The sequence below is a fragment of the Ictalurus punctatus genome, chromosome 21, assembly GCF_001660625.3.
Source record: "Ictalurus punctatus breed USDA103 chromosome 21, Coco_2.0, whole genome shotgun sequence".
Lineage (NCBI taxonomy): Eukaryota > Metazoa > Chordata > Actinopteri > Siluriformes > Ictaluridae > Ictalurus > Ictalurus punctatus.
In genome coordinates, this window is record NC_030436.2 from 4749025 (window position 1) to 4770874 (window position 21850).

At 38.7% G+C, this 21850-nt stretch overlaps 1 protein-coding gene across 4 annotated transcripts in view; it reads left to right on the forward strand.

The window, feature by feature from the left end:
* The window catches only part of asic1b (acid-sensing (proton-gated) ion channel 1b), a 349820-nt gene that overhangs the window by 220143 nt on the left and 107827 nt on the right, over nt 1–21850 (forward strand). The window contains exon 1 of one of the 4 annotated variants that reach the window (XM_017451112.3): nt 14939–15772. The exons of the other annotated variants lie outside the window; for them this stretch is intronic. Within the exon in view, the coding sequence (XP_017306601.1) occupies nt 15113–15772 (660 nt within the window). The 5' untranslated portion in view covers nt 14939–15112. Of the gene's footprint in view, nt 1–14938; nt 15773–21850 lie in introns of those variants that run through there. 4 annotated transcript variants of the gene reach the window in all.

Consider the following 21850-nt stretch of genomic DNA (forward strand, 5'->3'; position numbering starts at 1 on the left):
TTTTATGAATAAACCATGATTATAAAATGGGGTGGCATTCTATTTTCCATACCGCTCACCCTACAGAGGGTCGTGGGGAGCCTGGGGTCTTTCCCGGGGAACAAGGCGGGGTCAACCCATTGCAGGGCACAATCACACACCCATTCACACACTACAGACAATTTGGAAATGGCAATCAGCCTACATTGACCCCAAACAGACGGGGTAAACATGCAAACTTCACGCACGCAGGGCAGACGCGGGATTCGAACCCCCAACCCCCGGAGCTGTGAAGAAAACATCCCAGTGGTCTAGTATTTTCAACATCCCTAATGACAAAATGTTATGCTTTTAAGCACATCACACCTAATGGTGGTGTCTCACGTCGATTCTGCAACTATAGCACATGCTTCTGATTCCAAACGTTGGTCGAAGTGTGACCAGGCTGACGCTCGAATGAATTAGAGGTTGTAATGAATTCGTGTTGACGGAAGACATACGAATTTTCCAATTCTGAATATACAGTTTGGTGCAAGGCTGTCATGGCTTTCCTGATGTGAGGAGAGAACACTACAGGACAGAACCGAAATGCTCGGCAATGGCGTGATGAATTTTTGTCACGATCACAAACGTCACGTGCTACGTACTCTCGGTCATTCCCCGTAGTTCATATATTAACTAGTTAACTAGATTGCTGTACATTATCTGATTACATTAGCTACTACTTTTTTTAATCCTAGTCCGTTTCCAAGCAATCGGCTTAGGGCTGGGCATCACACTGGAGCTTTTAATTGTGCAGTGGACTAACTGCTGAGTTTTTGATTTGTTCACACCTTCCAGTCATGCGTTCCTGCTTCAAAAGTAGCCATCTGACTTAACAAAAAATGTACGCCGTCTGTTTTATGTAACACCGATGGAGTTTGGTTAACGCTGTGCTTTATGCGTACGGTGGCAGTATAACATTCTGTATGTTGATAGTTCATGGGGACCAAATGCAAACAGGAATCTCCGTAGGAAGAAGAAAAAAAAAAGGAGAGGAGATTAACTTGATGGACGTCAGACACTTTGATTGGTCAGAGAGATTTACCGAAGTCATTTGCATTTGCCCTTTTACTGCCGTAAAACTAATTTGCACAAGATTTGATCAAATCGAATTTGATCGTCACTTGTTTCCAGGGTAGCCTCCTTGAGCTGTCTCTTCCAAGGTTCCTTATTGTTTTCCGTGGCCTCCATGCGGGCTGGAAAGCTCAGGCTTTGTGATTCAGAACTTTATAAATATCAAGTTAAATCGACCTAGCAGAGTGTAATTTATTGACACGAGAAAGATTTATGAATCCCATGTCCCCGTTATACAACCAAGCACTCTGTACTCAACACGCCTGTTCTAGTCATCACGCCTGCTTCCGCTACACTGAAATGGTGGCCTGCTGCTTTGTCGCATTTTGCAGCGTTCGTAAGTTTCTCAGTGGAAGAACCTGACGTTAATTCCGACAGGAACTCTAATGAAGGATTGTGCAAATGGAGCGGATTTTCCCTTAAAAGCCACACTGTCAGGGCTGACTGCTTAAACTGCTCACAGACTGTTCACGTTCATACAGTAATGTGTGTTCCGAGCCCTTCGGTGACACTAAATGTTGCTGTGAGGTTGAAAAGGCTGAACCCCTTGCATATCAATAAATGCTTGCTCTTTTGTGTTGCAGCTGGCAAGTGTAAAATGCTGTGATTAGACCTGCTGATTTGTGCAGTCTACTTTTTCTTTCCCCCCCCCACCCCCCCCCCCCACCCCCCCCTTCAGAGTTATTACGGTTTTCCGTACTTTAAGTCAAACCAGAGTTTAAGAACCTCCCCACTGTATTTGTGCTTGGAGATCAAATGGAAACCAACTTCATGGTAAGTGTAATGTATTTTTATATAATGTTTATTGAAAAGCATTACCGCCAAGTCAGCTTAATCCAATGTAGTTGTACTAATTGAACATACCATATTCTAAGACTTCAAAAGATGAAAAGTAAAGGTGCACACTGGCTATACCCATAGACTACTTAAATGTTAAAAAATAAATAAGTGTTTTCTTATAGGACAAGACATGCATATCCTATATATATATATATATATATATATATATATATATATATATATATATATATATATATATATATATATATATATATATATATATATATATATATTATAAGGATTTTTAATAGGGTCCATTTGGGTTCTTGTTCAGGTCTATATGGGACTTCAATGTGAGCTTTTTAAGAATCCTATAGGTGTACTTTTCCACTGTAATTTATTATGATTTTTTTATTTTTTTTATTTTTTACAAAAAATAGCACACTTTGTGTCTTGCAGTTTGATCAAACTCACCTCAATGTATACTATACAGAGAATATCAACTTATGTTGCACACTGGTCAACCTACAGGATCATAAACATAAAGGGCAGCAGCATAGAGAGTAGTGGCAGCACAACTTACCAATGTAATCACCTACTGTATGCTTGGTTCGAAATAGCATACCACCTAACTACTCTTATTATAGTATGTTGTGTTGAAGTTGCTGTATAAATGTTTGCAGAATTTTATTGTAATTAGCTGGGAAAACAGCACATTTTGCACAGTGTAATGTTAATGACTAATACAGATGAAGTTGCTTAAATGATGGTTTCTTAAGATTTATATGATATTTATTTATAAGTAATAGTTTTAAAATACTCTACTTTTTAGAATTTTAAAACTCCCAAAAACACCCTCTGTAATTTCCAATAACTTTTCAATAACAAGATATTATTTCCAATAAAAATACAAGTCAAGTTAAAGTAAGATTATAAAAATCCAATGTCCTACAGGACAAACTGAAATTCCATTTTTTTTAAAAAATCACAATTGTCCAATAAGATTGTCCCTTCAGGACTTTTTTTTTTTTTTTTTTTTTTTTTTTTTTTTTGCGATCGCAGAAATTAAACCAAAATCAAGGAAACTCCAAAATATTCACAGGAGCTTGCGCGTTTTCTAAATTTCCACAGATTTGGGAAAAGACGCGTCATGTGACATCACAACGCGCATTCGACCAAAGCCGTCTTCGATTCACGTGCTTCAAACATGAGTACAGCGAAAAGGTCTCATTTACCTCAAACATCACTGCGAAAGACCGTGCGAAACTATTCTGTGCAATTGCAGTTTTGCCGAATTAAGTCGTGCCCACCCCACCCCCCCACCCCCCCCCCCCTCAGTTTTTTTTTTTCAAAAAACTGACATTTTGAAAAAAGCCACAGCAAAATCAAACATTTTTGACTGCTGAAATCTGGAATAATTATACCAGAATTTGTTCGTTCATTTTCAATAACAGCTGCTCTGACAGGAGTGCTAACTGTACTTCAAACTGTAGGTTTATATCAGTACATTATTGTTTCTATAGTAACAGGGACTTGGACAATCCACATATTTAATCTAAGACTAATAATAAACCATTTCAAAATGCATGCTGTTAACTAAGAAAGTCATACGGATGAGTAATTATGTGGTCAAGCTTTCTGTAAGGAGATGTTTATATAATATTTATGGAAGGGGTCTCGTGTCAGTGCTTTGTAACAGTCAGCTGTAGCTTTATGGGGTTTTTTCTGTGGGGAAACTCTGTGCTTTGGCGTTCCTTGGTAAGAGGTTGTTTTTTGTGTAAGAACAACAGATCAGTTTCATGTTATCTGCTTAAACATAAGAGATGGCAGGAACTAACTTGTTTTGCGGACATTCTACAAAAGGAAACGCATGACATTCTTTAATAAATAAATAAATAACTGTAAATGTTGGCACAAATTCTGTCCTATAAGGGGAGTAAAACACTTCAGAGGATGCTACAGGAAAATAACGAACCTCAGGGTTGTAACAGTAACTCTGCTTCATGTCGTTGATGATTTTCCTATAACAGCATGTCCACTTCTTTTATTCCTTTTTTTTTTTTTTAAATCACTGAATTTCTCTTCATGTATCATTTTGTTTTAATATTTGTATGTATGTGTTTGAAAGATACTGTAGTTTAATAACTTCCCAGCTTTTTCTTTTCTTAATATCTGTGGTCGATAATATACATGATGCATATTATCAATAAGAACATCATGTGATTATAGAGGCACTACAATGTTCATTTTAGGATCTTAAGTACGTATTTGAATAAAACTGCACTCTATGCGGCCATAAACACAACTGATTGTATCGATACTCACAATTTCATATTGGATAAATAAACCTAATCTCGGAGTCCATGCGTTTCTCTCTTCCGGACGGTCTCTCTCTCTCTGTCTGTTATATAAAGTATAATCAACGATACGATCCTGAGTCATTCTCAGAATATGGTATCAACCCTGTCCTTTAACTTACAGCTTATTACTCTTTTATATACTTATATTCTACAGTTTTTTGTGCTTGTGCCTGTGCTTATGACACCAGTGACAATTAATAACTTCAGTGACTTAAAGAAGTGGCACCAGATTATCGATTTTTCTTCTTCTTCTTCTCTCAGCTGCTTTTGTTAGGGGTCGCCACAGCGGATCATCCATCTCCATCTCACTCTGTCCTCTGCATCTTGCAAACAAACCCCCCCCCCCCCCCCCCCCCCCCCACACACACACACACACACACACACACACACGCCCTCTCTCACCACATCCATAAACACCCTCCTTGGTCTTCCTCTTTTTCTCCTTTGATTATTCATTGACAAAGGATTTAATTAGACTTAAACCTTGTATGTCATGATCGTAGCACATTCTAAAAAAAAAAAATAAAGAAGTGGTTTTTGGTTTGTTTTTTTTGTTTTTTTTAATGCTGCAAAAGTGGGCTTTCTGGAGCAAGATATGGTCAATGGACTGAAAAAAAAAAGTTTTTAAGTTATTAGAGGGTTTATTTTAACAGTTAGTCTCTTCTCTCTCTCTCTCTCTCTCTCGCTCTCTCTCTCTCTCACACTCTGCTTGACTATTCCTCTCTGTCTCTTTCCTTTTTCTTTGTCTCTCTTGTTTCTCTCTCTCACTCGGTCTCTCTCTCTCTCTCTCTCTCTCTCTCTCTCTCTCTCTCTCTCTCTCTATATATATATATATATATATATATATATATATATATATATATATATATATATATATATATATATATATTGTGTGTGTGTATATATGTCGTTCTCTCAAATGAATTCAAAAGTTGCTTCATTAAAATGGCAAATATGAATATTCGTATCGCCAAAGCTTTGATGCACTCTGAGATCACACCAGAAAGGAACCACTGATATAAATAAATGCATATAAATATACATAAACTCAAATCCATAATCAAATCGATGGAACAATACAAATGCACTTTTTGATTTACAAACATTGCGCCTCATTTATCAAGCGGCATGTGAGCTGGTTTATTCATAAATAGTCTGCAGGAGCATTTACACAAGAAGCGTGGCTAACATGAACGTCGGTTGACTGGCTTCCGAGTCATATTTTATGCGGTCATGTTGAAATTGCTTATTTATTTCAGTTATACTCATGACTTGAATGGAAATTTGCGATTTCATATTAACGACGTGAAAGAAAGCAACCCCGTGCAAATCCTTAAATTAAGACAAATAAGATCAATCATATTCACATAAGACCAAAGAAATGTCACAGTAGGAAGAGTTAGTGTGTGTGTTTAATAGCAGATGCGCTGCAGTGGCTGAGCTGCATCATTGGAAGATTTAGTGCACGCTCTGTTTGGTCATTTTTAGTCGTCATTTTAGTAATCTGTGCTTTTCCTGTTATAGAGTTTTGTGGGTGTGGCTAAATGTATATCAGCTATGTAATGAATGTGCTTGGTAATTTACAGGTCAGTAGGCGCATGCGAGTATGAAGGAAATCCGAATTATCGGACCTTTTTAAAGCTCTTGGCAATATTTAGTTGAGTATACGCCGCTTTATGTGCACTATCCTCACTAGAATTCTGGGTTTGATGCACAAAGCACTCGATGTGCACCACCATCACTCGCCTGTCCTGTGAGACAACAGCTCACCGTAAAAGCTTTCAGTTGCTCAGAACTGCAAATATGACCAGACATGTTTCTCTAACTGCAGTTCTGTTTCTTTTAGCGATTGTTGTTGGCTGTGTTTGATCTGCCTCTTGAAATCATACACACTCATTTCACAGTTTGTGTGACTGTGTGTGGGAAGGACTGGTGCATGTTTGGAATACGACCTTGGGTAGGAATATCTGGCAGTTTTGACCTTGTGGGGTCCCCCTGAGAAATAAGGGTTGGTTTTTTTTTTTTTTTTTTTTTTTTTTTTTTTTTTTTTTTGACAAAAACTGGGGCTTTTTATTTAAAAAAAAAAAAAAAAAAAAAAACCCTGGTTCCTGAGGTTGAGGTTAAATTTAGGTGTAGTATAGCATCTAATTATGCCTTAGTTGAAGGTCCTCACAAGTATAACGAATGTGTCGAAGTACACATTTATAGCCATGTACATCTATAATAGTAGGCCTTTGTGCATCCTTCCCTCAGCTGTCGGGTCTCCATGGTAACAAGGGGTCCGGCACGGTTATCAAGGCTGAGCGTAAGGGAAAACAGCATAAACTCTTGTCATTGTCAACACGTCACACTTCAGCCTAAACACCCACCTCATCTTCTACAGTTTGTCACTCCAGTTGCCAGTGCTTTCTACCCCAAACATATTAATTAACCTTGGTAATAGCCTGAGCACGCAACTCACGAGTATTAGAACAGTAAACATAGTAGTAGGCTAGAAAACTTCGAGTAGTCTTAGATGATGTTCCATCATCACTTATAAGGAACACACACACTGCCCCCCAGTGGCTCAAATAATAATAACAATAATAAGCCACTTTTCATTATGCATTAAGATCTCAGTGGTTTGCATCAAATGAGACAAGGAATCAAACAATAAGTATAAGGAAATAAAGATCGCAATAAAGAAAAAATGTCAGAACAATTAATATATAACAATGTTTTTAAAAATTTTATTGTAATTGATTTATAGAATAGTAATTGATTCATTAATAAAAAAAAAAAACTAATCACCAAATTTTTCTTTATGTATAAACTCACTGGCCACTTACCCACTGTTCAGGACCTGGCTTTCTCTCAGAACACGCTCGATTCATCATGTCATGGATTCTACAGGGTGTTAGAAACGTTCCCTTGACATTCTAGTCCATGTTGACATGACTGCATCACATAATTGCTGCAGATTTGCCAGCTGCACGTTCATGCCGTTCATCTCCTGTTCTACAACATCACAAACATGCTCTATTGCGTACCGTGCTGGTGACTGGGGAGCACACTAAAGCACACTGACCTCATTGACACGCTCATGGAAGCAGTTTGAGACTCGTGCTTTGTGACGTGGTGCATTATTCTGCTGAAAGTAGTCATAAAATGGGTAGATTGCTGCCATAAAGAGATGCATGTGGTCAGCAACAATCCAACAAAAAGATGCTGTGGCATTCAAACAGTGCTCAGTTGGTATTAAGGGACCCAATAAACAAACATGAAACCATTCCTCACACCATTATACGACCACCGCCAGCCTGAACTCTTGACACGAAGCAGGTTAGGACCGTCCGCATGTCGGAGCAGAAATCGAGATTCATCAGACCAGGTCATGTGAATGAGCAGGTGTAAAGGTGTTCCTATTAAAAGTGCATCATATAATAGTTTAGTATTTTTTATTTATTTATTTATTTTGGGTGGTTTTAGCTTGCTGGCTAATTTGTAACATTTGAATAGTCTCCATAGTCAGTAGTGCGCGAGGATGTGATTTCAGACACAGCGTGGGGCTTAATTTAGGGCAGACTCTGGGCCTCACGCTCACCCGAGTGATGAAGACATTCTGGATTAATCAGATCTCCTCCATCATCAACAACAGCCTGACAGGAATCAAGGTCATAATTAAGGTACTAATAACATACATACATAGATGTGTGCATGATCATTTTATGAAGTAAATAGTTCCAGTGATTAGTTCATTACACAGTAAATGCTGTAATTAGCTCATTTTGAAGTCCAAAAAAAAAAAACACAAAGATGGTGGATGGAAACGAAATGATAACGAAACAATCCACATAAACAATCTGTTGCATGCTAGTTTCCCTGATATCTGTAGTTTCACAGAAATAAAAAAGGCTTCTCATGCAAAGAATTGAAAACCAGTGATGCTCTACGGCGTGACGTGGAAAAGTGCAGAGATTCAATAAAGTTAACAGCTTGTGCAGTTATTAATGTGAAAAATGAAAAATGGGATCAGCGAACCTCGAATTCTTTGCTCTGAGCTTTTAGGATTGCGGCTCTGAGCGCCGTACCCGATTGATCCTCTGGTCGATCAGGCTTTAGTAAATGTCATACGGTACAACACGTATCCCAACCTTTTATTTAATCGTTAATGAATATCTGAACACACGTCCGGCCGCGCTGCAGATTAGAAATAGTACTTTCTTTCTTTAACACTAACTTTACAGGATGGGAAAGATTAGACAGCGTTGCATACGTAGAGCTTAAAACAATCGTGAACACTGGTTCTATAGGCTGAGCTTTCCGAGTAATTGCATAAGGTGTGGTTTATTTGACAGGAAAGTACCATTCATGGTCTGACTCATGGTAAATTGTGTTGTGTTGACACTATTGTAAGGACCAAATGGTGTTTGTGTTTGTAGTACGATAACAATTCATCAATAATTTTAGGAATAGTGTGGTTTTTAGTTTAGGACCGATGTAATATTTGAAATTTTTACGTTGTGGATTATATCAGTAATGGTGTTATTTCTGAGTTTGATTGGTCTGATGCTCTATTATTCTGGGCTGTTATGACGTCAGGTGTAAGAGGGATTCAGTGTAGGTGATGCAACTGTTTTTAGTATAGCAGGGATGCATAGAGCAGCAGGTTTTTGACCATAGTGCTCAATTTTTGGCTTAAATTATTACTGAAGTTCAGTAGTCCTAACTTTCACATTTCTGTATGAGTATTATAGAGCACTATAAAAACTGTATATGGTGTTGGGGTCATGACCACCTTAGCGAAGACAGAAGCAAGACCATAACCAAAGCCAATGGAGTCCCAGTCAAGACAGAGAATTACAGGGGGGCAAGACCAAGACGAGACCAACACCACACACTGACGAGACCAGACACTCGGATGTGTTCATTTTCTGGTTATACTGTAGTATCTTCCTAAACTGACATGGAATTTCTCTAGAATTAACTCAAATTTAACCCATCTGCTTTGGTATGGTGAGGTAAATGAAATGACACAGGGTTTGCTAATAATACGAAACATTTTATTTATTTATTTTATTATTTTTTTTAAAGAAATGCTGCAGCACATGTAAAGAGTTACAAATCAAAACGCTTCCTTTGATTTAAGCACACAAGGTAAGGTAAATAAAACATGTTAAAGACTATAGGGTATCCCTAATGTCTCCATACACAGGGGGGAAATGAACACGTTTTAGCAAGAAAAATTCATTCTAGTTTATATTGTGTATATATATTTTTTTCAGAATGCCTTATATATGCCTCCATATATGGAGATCCTGTAGAATGTGTTTTGGCATAAAATTGATATTATGGTCTGGGGTGGTGTCGGAAAACCATTCCGAGTCCTCGTAGGCCGAGACTAGACGGAGTAAAATTTCTGACAAGAAATTAGTAAAAGTCTGAGTAAAAGTTTATGACAAGGGTGAGACCACTGGTACCAGAACACTACAACTATAATGTGTTAGACAGGAAAGGTTCATGGTTTTAGATATAAATACTTAGAACTCTGCTGCCATCTGGTGGCTGATGCTGGCACAAACTGGTGGAACCATTTTTTCCATTGAAGCAGCTTTAATGTCTTCATGGGTTTTTACAAAATATCGAATGAAGAATTTTGATTTGGCTTTGTGCAACAAAGGTATATCTCACAGACTGGTGATGAAAGCTGTATGTTTTGAAGGAGTGTAAAATTACACTTAATCCTTTTATATATGGGGAAAGAATCTGTAGCACATTCAGCAAACACGACACATACAAAGCATTGCCTTTAATGAGTGTCCATCAAACCCAGATGAAAAGCAAAAGTTTAATTTCACGGTTTTCACATTACTTAATATGAAATGAAAAAGATACTTGTACCGAAATACATTTAGGTATTTACTTTTAAAGTAAATAAAATGTTAAATTCATGTCCAAACGGAATGCAGTCCACTCAGTTACAGTGCTGTTGAAAAGTGTTTGCCCCATCCTGACTTATTCTGCTTTTGTGTATGTCTCATACTAAATTGTTTCCGAAATTTAAATTTCAAAAATTCTTATAAAATCTAAGATAAAATATCGGCAACCTGAGTAAACACAAAATACAGTTTTTAAATGCTAATGTTATTTACTGAAGCAAAAAGTTTATCCAATACCAACTGAGCCTGTGTGAAAATGTATTTGCCCCCATAGTTATTAATTCCCTCAGTCTATGAAACATTCATAATGGGGTTCAGCTGGACTAGACACAACCAGGCCTGATTACTGCAAACCCTGTTCAATCAAATCAACACTCAAATAGAACTTTTTCAACGGCATGAAGTTGGGTAAAAGGTCTTACCCAGTAACACACTATGCTGAAATTGAAAGAGATTCGAGAAATGATGAGGAAGAAGGTGATTTGAAATACATCAGTCTGGGAAGGGTTACAAAGATATTTCAAAGGCTCTGGGACTCCAGAGAACCACAGTGAGAGCCGTTATCTGCAAATGAAAAAACTCGTCACAGTAGTGAACCTTCCTAGAAGTGACCGACTTTGCAAAATTCCTCCAAGAGCACAGCAACGACTCATCCAGGAAGTCACAACCGTTCCAAGGACAGCATCAAAGGACCTACAGGCCTCTCTTGCATCAATAAAGGTCACTGTTCATGACTCCACTATCAGAAAGACACTGGGCAAAAATGCCATTCATGGAAGAGAGGCGAGGTGAAAACCACTGCTAACCCAGAAGAACATTAAGCCTCGTCTGAATTTTGCCAAAACACACCTTGATTATCCTCAAACCTTTTGGGAGATTGTTTTGTGGACTGATGAGTCGAAAGTGGAAGTGTTTGGAAGACAGGGGTCCTATTACATCTGGCGTAAACCAAACACTGAATTCCACAAAAAGAACATCATACCTATGGTCAAGCATGGTGGTGGCAGTGTGATGGTGTGGGGATGCTTTGCTGCTTCAGGGCCTGGGAAACATGCAATAATTGAGGGAAACATGAGCTCTGGTCTCTAGCAGAAAATCCTAAAGGAGAATGTCTGGTCTTCAGTCTGTAAGTTGAAACTCGAGGAAAGACTGATCTCCAGTTATCAGAAGTGTTTGCCATTATTACTATTATATAAATAGTAATTGTTGGTAATGGTGGCACAACCAGATTTTAAGTTTAATGGGGCAATTAGTTTTTCACATGGGTGATTTGATGTTGGATAACTTTTTTTGCTTCAGTCCAAAAAAAACAAACAACAAATAAATAAAAACTGTGTTGTGTGTTTACTCGGGTTGCCTTTATTTTAGGTTCTATTTCATTCGAAGCTCTAAAGCTATTTAGTATGAGAGAGACACAAAAACAGAAGAAATCACTTTTTCACACCACTGTATATAGTGCTTCCTCGAGTGCTTCAAAATGAAATGTCAAGTACATCACATCGCATTTCTGCACATTTTATTATAGTCTTATCACAATCCTCTACTGATTTGGGGACCCAGTTTAAGGTTACATAGTTTCACAGAAGGATGGTTCAGCTCCTCAGAGACGACGCTTTTCATTATCCGGCTTATGCTTCATGACAGACCGGTTACCTAAAATACGCCCCTGAGTTCCCTACAAGACGGTGGTTTTATATTTAATTTTATTACATTCTGGCACAACTCCTGCAATGTTGATGGAAAAGCAGAAGAAAATGCAAAGTATTACACATGCACAGTGAGCTATTTAAGTGAAATCACTGATCTAATTTTATATTGCCTTGAATAATACAGTACTTACACACGGTTTATACCACAGCACTGTTGATTTCCCAAATCTGATTGGTCAGAAGGTCTTTGCTTTCTCCATTGGGAGCCACGGGGGGGATGTTTAAAAGTCCTATAAAGGTCTCTATAAAAATTGTACCAAATAAATTCTAATTAAAAAAAAAAAAAAAAACAGGGTTTCCCTTTCAGGAAAAAATATAAAAATCCAAGTAGAACCTTTTTCCCCCCTATGAGTGCACATGTAGCTGCGTTTCAAACAGGGTTATGTTCAATTCTTACACAAATTCACTATTTCATTCTATAGACATGCATTCTAATGTATTCTTTTTCATAGTGTGTACTATATAGAAATATTTATTGTTAATATAATTTTAATAATAATTATGATTATTTTCTAATTTTCCTGCACTATTTAGCATGTTTTAAAAATACATCTCATTGTAATTATAATTGTAAATGGTCTGTACTTGTATAGCGCTTTTATCCAAAGCGCTTTACACTGTGTCCCATTCACCCTACACTCTCACACCAAGGGTAGCAGAGCGGTCATGCAACTTGCCATCGGGAGCAACTTGGGGTTCAGTGTCTCGCCCGAGGACACTTCGGTATGTGGGCCGGGAATCGAACTGACAATCCGCTCTACCACCTGATCCACAGCCGCCCTAGCTAATACATTCCTTTTATAAGCTCCATGAAGAAAAAAACTTCTTTTTTTTTTTTCCTCTGTGAAGATGGTATTTAACTGTGGCAGAGATTCTGCATCATCGTTTCTGAGATGTATTAACTACTGTATCATTGGAAAAACTCATTAAGCTACAACCTATTTTTAACAAAAAAAAAAAACGATTACTTACATTCTGGGCTTGAAATGAAAGACATTGGATCCTCTGCTGCGTTAGATGACTCTGGAACATCAAAACCAGGTAATAAACCTTGTTTATCTCTGTAAACATTTGGCAGCAGTTTGTTTTCCTCTAAATGCTTCATAGGGGAAATTTCCTTTTAAGAACAGATTACAGATTTGTACAAATAATAATTTAAAAAAAACAAAAAAACAGAAAGCTTAGGATTCTGCAGTACTGAGAGGATGGTTGTAAGTCCAGACCACATATTTGCAAGAGAGCCACTCTTACCATAGAATCCTTGAACAAAGCAGTGTCGACTACACGTGGATAAACGCTTCTATCAACTGAAAAAAATGTAATAAATACAAATCTATTACTATTAATTAGAATAACACTATTACTAGCACTAGTATTGGGGTACGGCTTGATGAATCAGCTTTCAGTCATCTTTGCATGTAGTTTGAATTTTGTAATGAGTCATACTGTCACCCACTTTCTTTAAACATTAGGGAAAACATGCACTGTTAATTACCCATTAACAAATAGTGATAAAACACAGCAGCTGTGCTCACTAGCTCCAGTTCATAGCCAGACTGTTGAATTGCTAATGCAGTGTGTGTTTGCCTTGAGAGAAGCTACAGTTTCCTTGACTTGCACTTTGGAAAAATAAATCTCTGACTATCTGATTTCGCCAAAGTCAACAAATCCAGTGTACTGTATGCTGAGAGCTGCCTCTGACCAGCAATGTGATCTAGGAAATGTGGGTTCAAGAGAGATTATTAAAAATAATAATGATGATAAATGCCTCCAGGCTGGTTTTGCTTCCAAATGATGAAATGTGTTCAAATACGAAGCCTTAGGCTGTGATAGCTCAGGAGTGGAGAAGGTTGAGGATGAGAAGTAGTGTTTGAAAGATTGAGATCCTGCAGAGAAAGCAGGGTTTTTATCTCCTTTCAACGTTGTTAGTTTGGATAAAAGCATCTGCGTTTGAAACAAATACGTGTAACTGTATATAACTCCAAATAATCTGGGAATTAAATAAACGGAAAAGAATTAAAGAGATGAGATGTTGGCATACAGTATTTAAGCAAAATGTACAAACGAGCCTGTATTTCATCCTGAGAGCATTCACGTTCCACATAGCTCATTACAGATAACACTTTGTTAAAAGGAGAAAAATCCACCCTGAAGCACTTGTATGGCGATATTTAAAATCAATACGTGATCTTCCGATTTATTTTAGGATTCAGTTCTAAACCAGCTTTTTTCGGTTTAAACGTTTCATCTACATGTTGGTCTGTTTTCACATAGGTCAGCGTTTTCCTGTTACCCACAATGCTGTAGGTGTGTGATGGCTATATGAAAGATGAAGAAATGACAGGGGTAAAGATTCCTTCATATTATTACACTTTCTTGCCACAAAGCCAACAAAAAATGACCAACATCCTGTATTTCACTAAGCTTTATTTACCCCATGCCCCATAGGTTTGTGTAGTAGGTGCTCAAGAAATCTGGAACTGTCTTAGAAAAAGTGGTAATTTAGTGTTTATCTATCATGTGCTTGACGGTCAGGGCTACCCAACAGGTGATACTTGGATGATCTAAATAGATTTGAGCTTAGCAATCTATTGACACATTAAAAAAAAAAAAAGTCATTTACTGTATATGTCCTGGTGGGAAGGCAAGAAAGATGATCAGGTTCTGACATCATGCTGTGAGTGCAGCAGTGGCAGGGCCTGATGGGAGTATAATGTATCAGTGTGGGTGTGGAGGGGCAGGAGGTGCTCATCCCAACCTTGAAGATCCTCCTCAGATGCTCAGATCTGAGAAAAGGGACATATATTGGACTTCCGACCCTTCAGGCTCATTCTCTTTAGAAGGTTTCCGCATCTAGATTCAGGTCTTGTAACGCATTAGTAGCGTGACCTTCTGAGTCATTCTTCCAGCAAGATTGATCAGTTACAGTTATTTGAGGAACTTTAAACCAAGAGGATGGTGTCCTAAGCTGAACCGAACTGTTATGAAGATTATTTTACTGCTCTTACTGCTCTACAGTTCATTTTGGGCTTTCCTTGGTGTCATTGACTTTTAACAAGGAAGGAAGGTCATAATCCATCAAGCTGCGAATTCCGGTTGCTTTCCAAATTCTTGTCCTAAGTACACTATATATACGCTTTATATATCCCTGCACTTCGAAAGCCATCTTTTCCGTGCTGGACCCATCTCTACTGCAAGCGAGCGTTCTCTCGATCCGGACGGTTGTTCTTGAAGATAGACGATTTTAAACATGGTGCGAATTACATGCACGATCTCTGTTACGACAGGAGATGAGCCCACTGGGGGGTCCTACGCGAGCAGCTTTGATGATCACTACAAACGGGTAGCGCGGAGTGGAGAAAGCGATCTGGGGAATTACAAGGAAGAGAGTGGTGAGCTGGAGGTTTACGAGGAGGAGGAAGAAGAGCCACCTAACATTGACTTGGCAAACTTTTTTAGTGGTTGTACCCTTCACGGTGCCAACCACGTCTTTGTGGAGAATAAGAAGTTTGGGGTGAGGCAGGGTCTCTGGGCGGTGTCATTCCTGTTGGCCCTCTGTATGTTCTTGATGCAGGTGGGTGACCGAGTTGTCTATTACGTTCAGTATGACCATGTCACCATGCTGGATGAGCGCAATGCACCCAACATGACCTTCCCAGCCATCACTCTCTGCAACTTCAACACCTTCCGTCGTTCCCAGGTTAGCTACAGCGACCTGCTCTTTATGGGACCACTCATAGGGTATGAGGACAACATGGCACCTGGGTTCCAGCTTGCCCCCGAGCCTGATCGCCAAGGTGCCCGGTTCAGCATGGCCGAGTTCTATAACCGGACACGGCATCGTATGGAGGACATTCTTCTGGAGTGCACATTTGCTGGAAAGGATTGTGGTCCTGAGCACTGGAGAGAGGTAGGACAAAAAATTAAGGTCCGAACCTAAAGCCGTGGCAAATAGCAGCTCTTGTCCCTTTTCCTCAGTGTCTTATTTAAGATACAGAGATTTAATTGGACTAATTGTGCCAGAGAAAATGAATATGAAATTTCAGAGCAGCTAACAGGAACCAAATAATCATTTATTCGGAGTGCAGTGTTTGTCTCGGAGAAAAGACAGGTCCCCATAATTAGAACAGGGTGCCTTGTGACTGATAATCATATGGTGCGGCACTCTGCTCATGGTAATCGGTCTCTTTATTGCTTCTCTGAGCACTCTTAATTGCAAAGGAACGTCTAAAAGTTCTATAAATGACTAACCCTTATAATAATCAATGGTGTTTTTGCAAGGGCCATATTAACAGTTGCTACTACACACCATGGTAGCTTGGTAATCTGTAGAGCTTAAGAGTGAAATAATTATATAATATAAAACTTGCCATTTACCATCCTGTCTTATAGCCTTATATTCATTGCAGAAAACGCCTGGCATGATTTGCATCCCGAAAAAGGTGAAAGTCATTTTTCCATTTACGCATTATCAGCTCTGCAGAAGTTCACCACTTTAGCAGAAAGCTTTCGGTTTTATCAGTTGAAGCCAGAGGGTTTGCATACAAAAGAGTTCAAGAGACTTTGCATCACATGCTGGGGCAAATGGAAAAAAGTTTCCACCATGTGCTTATGGAAGGTCAGATTCCCATTTGAGAAAACAAGTCTTGCTTGGCACGGCGCTAAATGATCAAGCTGCGAAAAAGGCACTGATACCAGAGTGCACTTCATTTTGTTTCTTTCTTTCTGCAAAACACCTATTGGGTTTTAAATTATAAAATGGCTTGCAGTGCGGTAAAAGGCATGCTAGCATTCACATTTAAGTAAGGGGTTTGCGCTATAGTGTTTTATATAGATAGGATATATAGGATAGAACCTCTTGGGTAAGGGTATTTCGGGGTTTAAAATCAGCCAGCTGTATGTCGTTAATGGCTTTACATCCTCTGAGATCTGTAATGCACTCGCTTGAGATCTTATTTAGATTATCTGTAAACACACTTGTGCAGCTACAGCATCACAATAGCCTTTCCGGCTCCTATAATCCACCTATATCAGCGTAGCGGCTTGCCCAAAAGCCTCATGATGTATCACCTTGCACATTTATCCGCTTATTTAGTCCATCGACGATGTGTGTTTATCCATGCTGATCACGTTATCGGCATCAGCAGAGCACTACAAGCAATGATGAGTGGTTGGCTACAGAGCATGTTAGCTAATTATTGGTGTGTTAGGATGCTCAGAGCATTTTACTGGTGGTTGAATAGGCATTGATTGTCAGAGAGGATATTTAACAGAACTCCAGGTCGGATCGATAGAGAGCCAGACTGTGCCAAGGAGAAGGGCAACTCGGATTTCCATCCGGGGGGCAGAATTCGAGACGCCACAGGCAGCGTCGACATCCGCAGCCTCCATTAGACACAGCTCTGTTTTCACTGTCCAAAGATCGGGTCGTGTTTCATTCTCCTGAGTGCCTCGTAAGTGCAACAGCTCAATAGACTTTCAAGTAGATAAATGAAAAGGCAACTACTGTGGGGTCAGACAGTGGAAGACTGGCCTGTGGGACATTTTAAATCACGTGTGAATGCGCAGTCAGAGTGGAAGCTTTGCTCTCGGAACAGCTTCAGTTCTTCGTGGCAGGGATTTCACACGATTGCATCACGTTAGTGAAGATTTGTCAATTGTACATTTGTGCTGTGAATGTCCTGGTCTATCAAATCCCAAAAGGGGTTGTGTTGGATCCAGATCTGGTGACTTAGGGAGTACACTGAACTCACCGTCATGTTCATGAAACCAGTTTGTGACATGCCACATTATCATCCTGGAAGTAGCCATTATGAGATGGGTAAATTGTGGCCGTAGTGGAATGCATGTGGTCAGCAATAATACTCGGATTAAGCTGTGGCAAGCAAACGATGCTCGATTGGCACAATGTGTGCCAAGAAAACATTCCCCACACCATTATACCACCACCAGGTTCAACTATTAACACAAGGCAAGTCGGGTCAGTGGAATTGTGCTGTTGCTGGCAAATTCCGACTCTACCTTGTGCAGTAGAAATCGAGATTCAGTAGAACATACAACATATTTCCAATCTTCAACTGCCTAGTCTCCTATAGATTCTTGTTGTTAGCTGACAGGAGGGGAACCTGTCAAGATTTGACGTGTTGTGCATTCTGAGATGCTTTTCTGCTCACCGTGGTTGTAAAGAGTGGTTATTTGAGCTACTTTAGCCTTCCTGTCAGCTCGAATCAGTCTGGTCATTCTCCTCTGAACTCTAATCAACCAGGCTTTTCTCCCCACAGAACTGCAGCTCACTGGATGTTTTTTTTTTTTGTGTATTAGAATGATCATGTTGCGGACTATGAGAGCACGGGCTTTCATAGAGGATGCGAGTCGGCCTAGTCATGGCTGATTTAGGGCTGAGAAAAAGACGCAAAATATCTTCGACCATGTTTCTGGCTCTATGCTTGTTCTTCAGGTACACCGGTGCTGAAAAACCAGCCTCACAGAGATAGATCTATGCAAACGAGAGAGTTTATTTATTTATTTATTTATTTTAATCCAACTCCATGTCTCTAAGTGCTCGGTGTGCACAGAGATCCCCCCCAAAAAAAAATCCACAAAGGGTTTTCTCTGAAGCTCTGTTTGCAATCATTTAAGATAAGTTTCCCCCGTGCTACCGCTTTGCAACCCCCCTGTTAAGAACCGCTGCTCTAGACGCATTGCGCTGTGCTGCTACTATGTGACTGACTGCCTGGATCATTCTTGAATGAGAAGGTGTACAGGTGTCTGTATTAAAATTCCCAGCGAGTGTATATATTATCATGTTTACTAGCCAAGAAAGTCACATGATCAATATTAAAGATTTAACAAAGGCATACGTATTGCCTTTTCCATAACGTGAACTATATTTTTAGTTTGTGCTCTTTGCATTAGATGGGTCCAAACCCTTTTAAATGTTTAATAATTTACAGGTATTTCACCTGTATTTCATCTCTTATACACCGTTCTGTTTGCCGTAAGTACACTATATAGTTGATAGTGTGTTTTTTTTTTTTTTTAATAACTAAATTATTCTCTGCATCACCAGAGTCATGCTTTCATGCATTGTCGCATAATATCCTTCACACTTTGAGCAATCACAGCTTCATCTATGCTGTCTAATTGGAAATTTTAGAGCAGATGGGTTCTCTGGAGAGCTGACGACAGCAAGCCATCAAATATTAAAAAAGCCGCAGCGCAGATATCCTTCTGAAATGTCCCCCCACAGATTTCTCTGCAGAGGTCAATTTCATTAACTCTTCCTCCTCTGTCAACAGCGGTATAAGTGTAGAATCATTGGTAATAATAGTGAGTTTATGTGACTGGACTCCTGGTAGAATTTGGTCAGTCTAAAGAGTTTCATAAGTTCTCTGAACTGTCAGTCTGATTTAGTACACATTTCAATAATGTGTACTAAATCAAACATTAAGGTTCCCTTACATCACTTAAAGCATTAGTTAACATCAACAGATGACCAGATTTTGACCTTTGAGCCTGCTGTTTATAGTACATATAGTAACTTCCATCGTGAATGAATCCAATTCAAAACCTTTGTCGAGTGTTGCTTCATATTTTTAAAAAAAATCTTTTCTTTTTTTTTTTAATGCTAAACTCTGACTGAATTTGCCATTTATATTTTTTCCTCCTGTTAATGTTTAAAATCTAATCAATCATGCGAAATTTATCAAGCAGAACAGTGTTAATGAATGAATCAGTGATCTTTTCATTTACCGATATGATTTATTGCAAAGGAAAGCAACAGTCGTTGCTGTTAGACAATCAGTGTGTTGTGTTTTAGTGACGTCACAATGACATCTTTCAATGCAATTTTAAAGAGACTTTAAAATGGCTTCGCTTTGATTCTGGTCCAGATACTGTACGTGTATATTAAAAAATAATTAAAAAAAAAAATTAAAAATTCAGTTCAAAATATATTTCAGTTCAGGGAAACCTGTAGTTTAAAAACAATATACACTCGAAACTGTCAAAATATGAAGATGTAAAGAGTTTTTCCAGGCCACCGCACAAATGTGTTTGTGTTGCTCGTATCAAGTCTGCTTATTTTCTAATGCAAGGCTGTAGAGTTTCAGAAATACTCAATTTGATGTGCTTAGTCAGATCTAGCTTGTAGCAAATAACTATCATTTGTGTATTTATCTGTGCCTAGATGTTACAGACTGACAAAAAATAAACAGGAAATGGGTTACTTTACAATGCTACTGCTGGAGCAGACAGAGGGGATCCTCAGGCACTAGATGGTGCCATGTCAGAGGCTACTACTGCGATGGCTTAAACGTTGGAAGCCAACATCTAAACATAGAAGCACAGACACTCACATAAAGACTACAGCGGACTTGAAATCAAAGCAGGTCACAGCTCAAACAGGGTAAGTACAAAGCAAGCGAACAACAAAATAAGTTAATGTTTTAGGGCTGTCCAGCTTCAGTGCATTTGTGAGAGCAGTTCTGACATTTACCTTATATTTAATAATTAGGTTTGGTACTCGCTTCTATCCAAAGCAAGTTATAGGGTGAAACAGAATCCCATGCAATCCAATCCAAACCTGGAGCTGAGCAACTGAGATGTGAAGTTAAGGACTGAGATTCGAACCTCTGTTCATGTGTGTATACTTCATTAAAATAAAATAATTTTAAAAACTTTATTTAAAAAAAAAAACAATCTTGCATCGTAAATCCTGTTTTTAATCTTCTAGATGTCAAAATGTATAATAACAATCAAACAAAACCTAGTCCGTGGTAGTGTTATAAATAACGTGTTGTGTTTTCCACTGGGATGGGATACAGGTATAATATTCAGCTGTACTCAGCTCTATATGAATGCATTATTGAGCTTGCGAGACAAAGTGACCACATTCATTAACGCCAATGCATTTACCACATTTATTCATTCATCCGTAGTAACTGCCTGGTCAGGGTCATGGTGGTTTAAATTTAGCATAATAGTTTGTTTATATTTTGGGAAACTAAATTTCTTATGAAATTGTTGTGGGCAAAAAAAAAACCCAAAACAGTCCAACGAACAGCTCTATAAAAATTAGTAATAAAACAAAGCAAGAAAACCAACAAAACACTAAGATGTAGGCCACACCCACTTCCATACGCATACAGACATCCAGTAACACACAAATGTAATGATCAAAGCTATTTTCTTCCTGACTCCTGAGGATGGAGAGACTGATTGTGTGTCTACTATGGCACAATTATCTGTAAGACAGTCAAGAATTACACGTGACGATGTGTTACTGTGTTCAGAGGGAGATTCAGAACATATGATGCGAACCAGCTGTTGAGTATGAAAATAAAAACATAATGCCATCTTATTTATTTAAGAATTTACAAGCCAAATATATCTTATTCTGAGTATTTCTCTATTAAATGGTTTAGTGGGTTAAAAAAAAAAAAAAAAATACAACCCTTCTTACCTATGCCATTAACGATGAGTAAAATGCATGAGCTAGAGTTGACACCTAATGGATACAGGCACTTATCACTGGCTAACTGACTGGGTAATTAATTGCAAATGGCTTCTTAATGCTCTAATTTTCAGCACGGGCGTCTGTGTTCGGCATGAGCAATCGTTGTACTAATCGTTGTTTTTAAAAACAATTCTCAGGTGAGCAGTTTTTACCATTTCAGCAGTTACGCTTGGAAGGGTAGAACTTGTACACACATTGCAAAGTAAAAGACAACGGCACATATCATCTGGTTCACACTTGGCTTCTTTTCTCCTTTAAGCAATCCTGTGAGTTAAAAGTCAGCAGCAGCCTTAAAACCCTATCAGCATCATTCAAAATCATATTGGAATCTCATAGATTCGTGTCTTAACATTTTTTGTTTGTTTATTATGAAACTGCGCACATGGACATTGAGACCTCAGGCATGACTACAGACTTAAGTGCTATTTAGACTCATTTGAGTGAGAATTGCACTCGCAGGACAGAGTTTGG